General features: G+C 38.3%; 1 protein-coding gene across 1 annotated transcript in view; it reads right to left on the reverse strand.

Annotated features, from left to right (window-relative positions):
- Nucleotides 1-13088, reverse strand: part of MYH15 (myosin heavy chain 15) — a 157648-nt gene that overhangs the window by 38197 nt on the left and 106363 nt on the right. Inside the window, exons 28-29 of the mRNA XM_061425934.1 lie at nucleotides 11244-11370; nucleotides 1065-1183 (exon numbers count right to left, since the gene is read on the reverse strand). Of these exons, the coding sequence (XP_061281918.1) occupies nucleotides 1065-1183; nucleotides 11244-11370 (246 nt within the window). The remainder of the gene's footprint in view (nucleotides 1-1064; nucleotides 1184-11243; nucleotides 11371-13088) is intronic.

A 13088-nucleotide genomic window follows, 5' to 3' on the forward strand; every position in this document is an offset into this window, starting at 1 on the left:
AGTAAATGCAAGACGCAGCTATAGAAGGTAGGGTCACAGAAGGAGGCTTGGACTCAGAAAGCGGCCTGATATGCCAGTTGGAAGCCTGGCATACCAGAGAAGTCAGCCAGAGAGATCTTCTAAACTATAAATCTAGTCATTTCAGAACCTGCTAAAGTTCCTACAGTCTACTGCTAGCTACATGATCTTGGATGAGTTATTTGTCTTCTCAGAGCCTTGGTTACTTCATGTAAAAAAAAGAAAATAATTCTACCAGTTTCATATGACTTAACATCTGAAGGTTTAGATGACATCAAAGAAGCATCCAGCATGATGTCTGAAGCATGAATCATGGTAGTAATTTTTAAATGTACGTATAATATAGAAAATGAGGAGAATGTGGCGGATAAAAGAAAACATTTAAAAAGAGAAGTCTGCAGAGTCAATGGCTTTTACCCTTGGAGTAGATGCCTTTTCAGTGAGATTATATACAAGTGAAGTCCTTTCGGGTCTTAGAAGATGCCTTGAATATGAAATAAGAATAGACTTGAATACCAGGGCTCAAAGAATCCATCTCTCACTTTAGTCACTATGCTTTAACATTAAAGAATCACATCTACCGAGGTCACCTACTAGCAACATTATATATTCTCTTGGAAAGAAATAACTAATATCTATAATTCACTTGACAATTTAAAAGTAATATTGAATGAATCCAGTCCCATTCATTTTATCCTGATCTTTTAATTAATTCCACTTCTTTGTGCAATTCAGAATCAAAAATCCATAAAGAACTTTGCTGATGCTCTGTTCAAGTAATAATGCAAAACGGAAACACATAGTTTCCTTGCTCTAAATCTGACAAACTAGAAAAGCAATTTAAATTACTGAGGATGATCCTTCAGTGATCAGAGTCCTTCTCAGCATATCCAAGATCCAACAGGTCTTTTTTTCCTTAACTGCTAGAGCACTTACCCCTCTTCTTTTATATAAGAAGATATTCAAGCCAACCTAGCAAGCACTATTTAAAAAAAAAAAAAAAAACATGCCGTGAAATGCCTGGTGAGAAATAATAGATGCCTTACTTTGGTTTCTTCTGCCAGTTGCCCTTTCAGGTCTTGAATCTGCAGAGTGAAGATACTCTTTTCCCTGGAAAGTTGGTTTATCAGAGCTTCCATTTCTTCCAGCCTTTTCCGTAACTCACCTACAAAAAGATTTCACAAAGTAAGTTAATCGTGGTCTTCTTTCTCACCTACTGCCTTTCCCACTTAATTTTCTGAGTTTAAAAGCAACTAATATGATCCATATATTTTTTATATTTATAAAGAGTACAAGAGTCCAGTTACCAACAAATCATGACAATGATCCTTTCCAGAACTCACAAGGGAGTCCTAAAAAAGAACTAATTTTTGGTAGTAAGCATGACTATTTAACACAATATTCAGTTGGCCAGAAAGCTTGTCTGGGTTTTTCTGTAAGATGTTATAGAAAAATTTGAATGAACTTTTTGAACAACCCAATATTCAGTTCAGCTCAGTTCAGTCACTCAGTCGTGTCTGACTCTTTGCGACCCCATGAACCTCAGCACGCCAGGCCTCCCTGTCCATCACCAACTCCCGGAGTCCACCCAAACCAACGTCCATCGAGTCAGTGATGCCATCCAACCATCTCATCCTCTGTCATCCCCTTCTCCTCCTGCCCTCAATCTTTCCCAGCATCAGGGTTGTTTCAAATGAGTCAGCTCTTCACATCAGGCGGCCAAAGTATTGGAATTTCAGCTTCAACGTCACTCCTACCAATGAACACCCAGGACTGATCTCCTTTAGGATGGACTGGTTGGATCTCCTTGCAGTCCAAGGGACTCTCAAGAGTCTTCTCCAATACCACAGTTCAAAAGCATCAATTCTTTGGTGCTCAGCTTCCTTTATACTCCAACTCTCACATCCATACATGACCACTGGAAAAACCATAGCCTTGACTGGATGCACCTTTGTTGGGAAAGTAATGTCTCTGCTTTTTAATATGCTGTCTAGGTTGGTCACAACTTTCCTTCCAAGGAGTAAGCATCTTTTAATTTCATGGCTGCAATCACCATCTGCAGTGATTTTGGAGCCCAGAAAAATAGTCAGCCACTATTTCCACTGTTTCCCCATCTATTTGCCATGAAGTGATGGGACTGGATGCCATGATCTTCATTTTCTGAATGTTGAGCTTTAAGACAACTTTTTCACTCTCCTCTTTCACTTTCATCAAGAGGCTCTTTATCTCCTCTTAATTTTCTGCCATAAGGGTGGTGTCATCTGCATATCTGAGGTTATTGATATTTCTCCTGGCAATCTTGATTCCAGCTTGTGCTTCTTCCAGCCCAGTGTTTCTCATGATGTACTCTGCATAGAAGTTAAATAAGCAGGGTGACAATATACACCCCTGACGTACTCCTTTTCCTATTTGGAACCAGTCTATTGTTCCATGTCCAGTTCTAATTCTTACTTCCTGACCTGCATATAGGTTTCTCAGGAGGCAGGTCAGGTGGTCTGGTATTCCCATCTCTTGAAGAATTTTCCACAGTTTATTGTGATCCACACAGTCAAAGGCTTTGGCATAGTCAATAAAGCAGAAATAGATATTTTTTATGGGATTCTCTTGCTTTTTTGATGATCCAGTGGATGTTGGCAATTTGATCTCTGGTTCCTCTGCCTTTTCTGAAACCAGCTTGAACATCAGGAAGTTCACGGTTCACGTATTACTGAAGCCTGGCTTGGAAAATTTTAAGCATTGCTTTACTAGCGTGTGAGATGATTAGCTATCACTGAGAATCTTCCACAGAGTAAGTATTTTATGTATATTATCCAGTTTAATTCTCATAACTATTTGATAATGTAGGTATTATATTAGCCATTTTTCAGAAGGGAAAACACAGCCGCTTACTTAAATGTGATTGAGATACAAATCTGCACAGCTAGTAACCAATGGACATAGAGTCAAATTAAGCTTTTAATCCTGAAGAACACGTTCTTTCTTCTGTGGCATGCCCTCTTGTTTATTATGTGTGAGTCTACAAATTTCTGGCCATATAATTTTTAGATAATTACAACTTCTTTGCCTCATTTGTAAATTGAGGATAACAATAAAAGATTGTTAGTGAAAATTAATTGAGTGTGAATGTACTTTGTAGACTGAATTGCTAAATAAAGACTAGAAATTTTCATTAAAGTGTAGAGAATGTGATCAAGAAATGGGTAGATTTTATTTCACTCTAGTCTACCTTCCCAGCTTAGCTTATTTCATTCATAATAGGTGAGAAATGACTTGGTTATTAGAAATGGCACTAAAGCAGAGCCAATCCTCAACAAAAAACATTAATTCTATTACATAATCAGTCCAACAATAAAAACTCCAAATATTTATGACTCCCACTCCTCTTGATATGAAGAAGTTCTAAAATTCTCAGCATTATAAGAAAGCATCTGTTTGGGTTAAAACTGCAATTACCAAACTTTTTAGTCTTAGCAACACTTTATACACTTAAAAATCATTGAGGACCCCACAGAGGTATTGTGCGTATGAGTTTTATATTAACAGTGTATTTGAAAATAAAAGAGAAATTTAAGATACATATTTACTCATTTTAAAAGATAAAAATCTTAAAGACATGTTAACAGAAGTGACAGTTTTTAGAGGCAAAGCTATATATTCCGAAACAAACAAAAAATTAGTGAGGAAAACCAGCTTATTTTACATTTAAAAAAACTCTCTGGCTTAATAAAAGTCAGTTGGTTGAGGAATCCAACTGTTCTGGTTGAAGCATGTGAAGAAATCCAGCCTCTCACACATAAGTAGCTAGAAAAGGGAGATGTATTTTTATAGTTTTTTCAGATAATTGTGATGACTGTTTGATACTATACCAAAACTCAACAAATAGAAGTTTCCTAAGGGTTAATGGTATAAACCAAACAAATGAAATTTTTTATTCTGTTCCATTAAAATTCATGGATCGGTCTTAAATTTTGAATGATCTTTTACCCATATATCATTTTGCAGCACCAAGTAGTGGTGATTTGAAAAATATATGTTTACTCAATTATGCAGATTTTTCAAATGTTAACACATTTCATCACACAATATAAAATAAAATCATACTTGTTAACATCACCACTTATCTCATAAAAAAAGCCTTTAAGGTTCAGATCAAGATGGAGGAGAGGAAAATCCTGAGCTCACCTCCTCCCACAGATACACCAAACTACAACTAAATATAGAACAACTATCTCTGAGAATGACCTAAAGACTAACAGAACAGATTTTCTATAACTAAGCATATAAAGAAAAGGCCATATGGGGAAGGGGAAGAGGGCAGAGACATGGTCTAGTCAGAACATGCACCCCCACTAAGGCCACTAATAAGTGAGAGGGATATCCCAACTGTTGAGGTCCCCACTAGGGAGTGAGGGGTCCAAGCCCCCCATCAGGCTCCCCAGCCCAATGTACTTGCACGGGGAAGACAAACTTCCATAATTTCTGGCTGTGAAAAGCAGCAGGGCTTAGGGTGGGGAAAGCCAAAAGGCAGTGGGAAACTGAAACACTGCTCACGTACAAACTCCCTCCAGGTCTCAGTGCAGAGGCAATAGCTTGAGAAACACCTGAGTCATAAAGGAGGAGATGGCCAATATTGACAACTATTAGGATGTACGCTAGAGGGCAGGGATCTGGCAGAACTTTCTCCAGTGGCAGAAGCACTTGTGGTCACATTTTTATTCATTTATTTATTAATTCTTCTGCCACCTAGCTGGCCCAGAGCTGGTGGGCACCATTTCTGTTACTTTCAATCAACCTGGCTAACAGGGTATACTTCCACCCCAACATTCCCCTGAGGATCAGCATGCCCCTCAAAAGCCACTCCATGACTGCCCCACCAAACAGGTGGCATGAGCTGCACCAATGCCCTTCCAAAGTGGCTCTTACACCAAATGACCTGGTGGGACATCTTGGCCAGCATCAGCACTCCTTTCAAAGGAGCTCCCACTTGGGAGTTAGCTCCATCCACAGCACATCTACAGCAGTCACAACCAAGCGATGCAGCCAGACAGGCCTGGTACCAGCTCCCCCAACTAGTGTGCCCACAGCAATTGTGGCCCAACCACAATAAGAGAATGAACACAGCCCAAAGAGGGAAAACCTCAGTAACAAGAGGCTCTGGTGACCATGGGAATTGTGCCATGGAGCCCCACAGAAACCTTCCACATAAGGTCACTCTTTCAAGACTGGGATATGGAGCTGATCTATCTAATACATAGAAGCAAACCATAGAGTTAGGCAAAGTGAGGAGAAAAAGGAATACTTTCTAAATGAAAGAACAAGACAAAACTCCAGAAAAAGAACTAAATAAAATGGAGCTAAGCAATATATAAGAATATAATTCAAAGTAATCCTCATAAAGATGCTTACTAAACTCAGGAGAAGACTGAATGAACTCAGCCTGAGAACTTCAACAAAAATATAAAAAAGAACCAATCAGAATGAAAGATTACAATAACTGATATGAGAGTACACACTAAGAGAATCAACAACAGATTAAAAGATGCAGAACAGATCTGCAGTCTGGAAGATGAGGAATCGGAAATCATCCAATGCGAACAGGAAAAAAGAAATAAGAATTTTTAACAGAGATTAGTTTAAGGGACCTCTGGGACATCGGGCACACTACCATTTGCATTAGAGAGGCCCCAGAAGGAGAAGAGAGAGACAGAGGACACATAGAGGTAAAATATCTCAACATCATAAATATCATCTATGACAAAACTACAGCTAACCTGATACTCAATGGTCAGACCTCTCAAAGATCAGAATCAAGACAAGGAGGTCTGTTTTTACCACTTTTAGTCAACACAGTACTAGAAGTCCTAGCCACAGCAATTACAAATAAAAAGGGGTTTAAAGACATTTAAATAGGAAAGGGAGAAAAAAACTCACTATTTGCAGATGATATGATATATACATAGAAAACCCTAAAACCTCCATCAAAAAACTATCAGATCTAATAAATGAATTCAATAAAGTTATAAGATGCAAAATCCATATACAGAATCAGATACATTTCTGTACACTAATAACAAACTATCAGGAAGAGAAATGAAGAAAACAATTTCATTTACAATTACATCAAAAGTATAAAATACCTAGGATTAAATGTAACCAAGAGGTTAAAAGACCTGTTCTTGGAAAACTATAAGAAATTGAGTAAAGAAATTAAAGATACAAGTAAATGGAAAGATACTCTATGTTCATAGACTGGAAGAATTAATATCATTAAAAAATATTACTACTGAAAGCAATCTACAGATTCAATGTAACCCTTATCAAAAATTTTGTCAAAACTAGAACAGATAACCCTAAAATTTGTATAGAACCACAGAAGTCCCAGAAAAGCCAAAGCGATCATGAGAAAGAAGAACAAAGCTGGAGGTATCACACAACCTGATTTCAAGCTATACTACAAAGTTATAGCAATGAAAACTATGATATTGGCATAAAAAATAGACACATAGATCAATGAAATGGAATACTACTCAGTCATGAAAAAATGAAATTATGTCATTAGCATTAACATGGATGGACCTAGAAGGTATAATGTTAAATAAAATAAATCAGACACGGAAACACAAAGACAAACAACATATTATTTCACTTATATGTGGAATCTAAAAAAAAAATGAACAAACAAAACAATATAGAAACAGACTCACAGACACAGAGAACAAACTGGTAGCTGCCAGAGGGGAAGGGGATGGAGGAGTTAAGTGAAATAGGTTAAGGGGATTAGAGGTATGAACTTCTTATTTTAGTTATAAAATATGGGGCTATGATGTACAACATAAGGGTTATAGTCAATGGTATTGAAATAATTTTGTATGGTAACAGATAGTTATTAGGCTTATTGTGTTGATCAATTTGTAATACAGAGAAATGCTGAATCACTGTATTATATACCTGAAACTAATACTATACACAATAAAAAAAAAGAGAGGGGGGAGTCTTCAAGAATTGAGAGCCATCAAGCTCATGAAAAAAATCTAATTTTTACCTAAAAGCTCCACTTTTATTATTGGCAACAAATATTGTCAGTTGTTTCCCTTGGAGTGACAGGCTCATTTTGTTCATTTTTGAAAAAAATATCTGCCAGATATCTAAGTCTGAATAAGCATAGTTTGTCAAATATTCTTTCAAGTAAATACGATTCTTCCTGAAAAATTGCTAGTTTAGCTCAGAACTTAAACAATCACACATCCTACTTTAGTATGAAACAGAGGTGCTTTATGCACACTTTCTGTTTTGTTACACAGAATATTAAAAAGATATATACTTGGGGTTGAGATATAATTAATTTTTACTGTTTCATTAAGGACATTCTTAAGTAAAACGGACTCTTTTTTAAACTTTTGAGTATATACCAGCAAATACAATGATTATTACTACAGCATGGTGCTACTGCCTTGGTTTGTGCTAAGGCTCCAGCAGTTTTAATCATCATTGCTTTCGCACCATCTATAATAGCAGCAAAAGGACTGAAAGAGCAAAGAGCATCTTAGTATTGAATGAAAGAGCTCTAACCTCTCACTTAGTTCCCCTGAAAGAGCCTTGATGATTGCTGGGGTTCCATGGACCAAACTTTGAGAAACTCTAGGTCACACATCATATTTAAAAGTATTCTGAGGAAATGCCAATCCATTAAGGGGTTGAGACTAACATAACACATATGTTACAGAACTGGGATCCACTTAACATGGCTTAACTGATCACATTTACTATTGGTCTCCTTTGAAAGCAGACTGTAATCAGTGGACAGGACAGGGCATGAGAAAGAAACTTTGGAAATAGTAGCAAAAAAGAAAAAAAGCATCAAAAATCTGGACCATCATCCTAGTGAGAGGAGGGGAGTTTGGATAGGTATATACTTAAAATTTAATCCGTACAAGAGCCAAAAGGTAAAGCCGAGAATAAAGGAGGACATAAAATGCCCTGCATCCTAAGCAGAATTATCATCTCAGATCCAGTTTCATTTCACTCACCCACCAATTTCCTCATCAAAAAAGTGAATAGAAAATTAATACCAATAAGTAGAGGGAGGTAGGTAATGCCTATCAAACAAATTGTACACAGCACTTCCTTCAGCACAGACATACAGTCATTTTCCAGCCTAGCCTCCAGACTGCACGGTCCCCACACAGACTATATCCTAAATGGCACCAAAGATCAAATTGGGGGTTTTGTATTGAGGCCAAGTGTCACACACCCTGTCATCAGCATGAGAAGAGTCCTGCTTAGTGTCCCTGCTAGAATCTAAAACACTTCCCTCTTTTAGAGTTCCAAATCTATAGTTTGGATGGCATCATCAACTCAATGGGCATGAGTTTGAGCAAACTCCAGGAGATAGTGAAGGACAGGGAAGCCTGGCATGCTGCAGTCCATGGGGTCGCAAAGAGTCTGACATTATTGAGCAACTGAACAACAACAACCAGATTTAGCATCTAGAAACAGAGGTGTCCACAGGCAGAATGATAAATGGCCTTCATTTGGAAGGATAAATGGCCTTCACTGTCTTTTTAAAGTGAGTGCCTCTGGGTATCAAGAACACATTGTTTATTTTCATTGGCCTAGGAAGTCTATCTCTGGGAATATATTACTAAAAATTATTCTAATTACAGACAAACAGCTAGCCACATGCTGTTCATAGCAGACAAGCAAGTTACAGGGCAAGATGAAGTAACCATTGTCCACACTCATAATGACTATACAAGATACAAAAAAGCTCATGATGAATTTAAAAAGAAAAACCTCAAATAGATTGTCATCATGTAAAAGATAGAGGGGGAAAACCTCATTAATAGTGGTTGATGGTTAAGAATAAGCCACAGAACATTGTTCTAATTTTAACTGGTCAAATGTTTGAGGATCCCCAGCAAATGGCAGGCATTGCTCTAGATGACTAACATATCAGTGGACATAATAAAGGCCCCTGCCCTCATGTAGCTTACACTGTAGCAGATGGAGACAAGACAAACTTATTTATTATGTCAAGCATGTAGTTTCTTTGAAGGTATTAAATTCTATGAAAAAAGAAGCACATGGAGAAAACTGGTTGAGAGTACTCAAATGTCACCTTCCCAACAAGGCCTATCCTGACTTCCCCCAGATCTATTTGATTAACTCTCATCTTTAAGTTTTTTCTTGATGAGTAGGGTACTCTACGAAGAAAAAATAGTCAGGGCAAGACTCTAGGGTGGGAATATGCCTGATATTTTCAAAACATAGCAAAGAGGTCAAAAGAGGTGTAGGTTCATACTACCCAAGGCATCTACAGATTCAATGCAAACCCTATAAAATTACCAATGGCATTTTCCTCAGAACCAGAACAAAAAATTTTAAGATTTGTATGGAAACACAAAAGATTCTGAGTAGCCAAAAGAATCTTGAGAAAGAAGAGGGCTGGAGGGATCATGCTCCTTGACTTAAGGCTATACTATATAAGTTGTGTCTGACTCTTTGTGACCCCATGGACTGTAGCCCGCCAGGCTCCTCTGCCCATGGAATTGCCCAGGCAAGAATACTGGAGGGCATTGCCATTTCCTCCTCCAGGGAGTCTTCCCAACCCAGGCATCAAACCCAGATTTCCTACATTGTAGGGAGATTCTTTATTGTCTGAGCCATCAGGGAAGCCCCATATATATATTCTGCTGAGTCACTTCAGTTGTGTCCAACTCTGTGTGACCCCATAGACAGCAGCCCACCAGGCTCCCCTGTCCCTGGGATTCTCCAGGCAAGAACACTGGAGTGGGTTGCCATTTCCTTCTCCAATGCATGAAAGTGAAAAGTGAAAGTGAAGTTGCTCAGTCGTGTCCAACTCTTAGCGACCCCATGGACTACAGCTTACCAGGCTCCTCTGTCCATGGGATTTTCCAGGCAAGAGTACTAGAGTGGGGTGCCATTGCCTTCTCCACATATATATATATTACTTGGCCATAAAAAAAAATGAAATAATGCCACTTAAAGCAACATGGATGGATATAGAGATACTCATGTATGGATGTGAGAGTTGAACCATAAAGAAGGCTGAGCACCAAAGAATTGATGCTTTTGAACTGTGGTGTTGGAGAAGATTCTTGAGAGTCCCTTGGACTGCAAGGAGATCAAACCAGTCAATCCTAAAGGAAATCAGTCCGGAATATTCTTTGGAAGGACTGATGCTGAAGCTGAATCTCCAATATTTTTGCCACCTGATGTGAAGAGGTGACTCATTAGAAAAGACCCTGATACTGGGAAAGGTGAAGGCAGGAGGAGAAGGGGACGACAGAGGACGAGAGGACTGGATGGCATCACCAACTCAATGAAGACTGGCATGCAGCAGTACATGGAGTCACAAAGAGTTGGACACAACTGAGCAACTGAACAACAACAACAAAAGCAACAAGGATGGATATAGAGATTATCATATTAAGTGAAGTCAGACAGAAGAAGACAAATATCATATGATACCACTTATATGTGGAATCTAAAAAAAATGATACAAATGAACTTATTTACAAATCAGAAATAGACTCATAGAAAACAAACTTGTGGTTACCAAAGGGGAGAGCAGGGATCAAGGAGGACATAAATTCAGAGTTTGGGATTAATATATATACACTACTGCCCATAAAATAGGTAATCAATGACCTGCTATATAGCATAGGGAACTATACTCAATATCTTGTAATAATCTTTCATGCAAAAGAATCTGAAAAAGGAATACATACACACATACGTGTATGTAACTGAATGACTTTGCTGTACAATTGAAATCAATACAACATTGTAAATTAACTATACTTCAATTTGTAAAAAATATAAATATAAAAAATAGGTGTGGGCTCATTGAAAATTAGGGGAAATGCCTATTTCAGTGAGGTAGATATGATAAAGTGGCATGTCTTATAGACTGTGTGGATAGTCTCTACCATCCTTGGATCATGAAAGCTACTCCAGTCAACTGCATATTGCTTTTCCCCTTCATGGAAGAGAGTTGGGCAAGGCCTTTCAAGGTGGCACAGAGGTGATCCTTCCCAGACAAGAGCATGTCTTGGAAAAGATAACATCAAGGGCCTCACCACCTCCCTAGAATTTTTAAATTCCCACCCAGACTCAGTGATTGGATCATCATTTCAGTGGTTTCTCCACCATTCTTCTGGGCTTGAGACTTGTAAGTGAAGCAACACCAAAAGTTTACTTACCATTCTCACTCCGTAGCTTTGTCTTCTGCGCTGTCACGTCATTTGCTAATTGAGTCACTTCATCCAGTTTTGCATTTGCTTCTTTCAAGCGTTCCTCATACAGACTACAAAGCTTCTCAGCATTAGCCTACAAGTTGAGAGGGGAAGGTTGGACATGGTTTATAGAGAACATGCTGAATTAGCTGCATAAGGAATGGAGGGAGGGGTGGTTCCTGGGACCCTTGTGCTCTCCTCTGCCCTGAAAGTCACAGCTAGCATTGGAAAACCATGTCTGCTAATTTTAAACAGCACAATACACTCAGAGTCTGGGCCCCTAGGCGGCCCAAACTTTTCAAATTATAGGTATTAATGGAGAAACAAGTATCTGGTATTGGGGAATGTCTCTAGAATTCTTTGCTTTTCAGAAGAAGGAAATGTGTCAAACACTGATGAAGTATATAATTACTTCCTGACATTATATATTTAACCATCTTTCTTTTCTTCTAGACTATAAGCTTCATGAGGATAGAGATTCCATTTGATAACAGATTATACCCCCTATGTCTAGAATAGTATCTAACACATATTAGGAGCTCAATAAACAAGGGGATAGTTCAGAGGGATGGGAAAGAAAGGATGGGAAAGATGGAGGAGGAAGGAAAGTCCAGAGGGTTGACCAAGAAGGACAGGAGAAAGCAGATGAATCTGAGATACAGCAGCGTAATAATAGAAGTTTGAACTGCGAAAACAACTGGACCCTCCCAATCATTAAGGTTGCAGGCTCATGATTACCCTGCTGGGTTATCATTTCAATCCCAAACTCCAACTTCTCAGAATTGGTTGTTCATGTTTAAAGAAAATGATATGCTAAGTGACCTATGCACTTTTACCTGGTTTAAGTAACCAATCTAATCATCAAATTTTTGCCACACTGAAAACTAATGCCAATGACTTTGAAATTCAATATTTTCAGGACCAAGAGCTTCCAAATGTAAGATGGTGCTGGCCCCTTTACCTAGCTGTAATTTTCATTCATATTATTAATATGGTCAGATATCATAAAATGACACGTGGTACTTCACAGTTCTACGGATTTTACATTGCTGTTTTTCTGTTTTGTTCTCAGTCCATATGAGACTTTTATCTCTATAAAGAAATAGTGCTATGGAAAAAGGAGGGGAGATGTAGGGGAAGGGATAGCAAGAGAGAAGAAGGAGAGAGAAGGAGATTACTTTGACAAAGAAAGGATCACATCAATGGCATTTCAAGAAAATGGTGAAAACTGTGAAATCTGGTGGTAAGTCTAATAGTTTTCAACATTAAACTAATTTTTATGATATAGCAATGGCCAAGGGAGAGAAACATCTCCAGGATGATGCCAGGTTTAGTCCTTTGGGAAACTTCTGAGTCAGCAAAGACTTTGGAGCTCTCCAGCTGGAGCCTGTGCTGTGATGAAGATTGTTCTCTGTAAACTTACTCTATTTTATAGTTAGAAATGACTATTCTAACTGTTTTTGGAAGACTCCTAAATTGCATCTTATATCCCCAAGGCCAAATACAGAGCTTGACACAAAATAGGAGACTCAAATTACTACAAACTTTAGTGAGAGGTTGGCAAACAGACCCACTAAAGTTTACTTAGAGGTCACATTCAAGCTTTCCCTGTGAACCTCAACCCCCAAATTGGTTTTTTTTTTAACTGGGTTGGTATATTATCCACTGATTAGCAAACAAAGGAAGAGGCCATTCAGAGACTGACAAGAAATATCAGTAATTCTACTCACAGATATTCCATAGCACACCCATGCCAGGTGGTGGATATGAAACCAGACCTGCCAGAGGTTCAATCAGCTTTCTGTACATCAC

This window comes from Bos javanicus, chromosome 1, assembly GCF_032452875.1.
Source record: "Bos javanicus breed banteng chromosome 1, ARS-OSU_banteng_1.0, whole genome shotgun sequence".
Taxonomy (NCBI): Eukaryota; Metazoa; Chordata; class Mammalia; order Artiodactyla; family Bovidae; genus Bos; species Bos javanicus.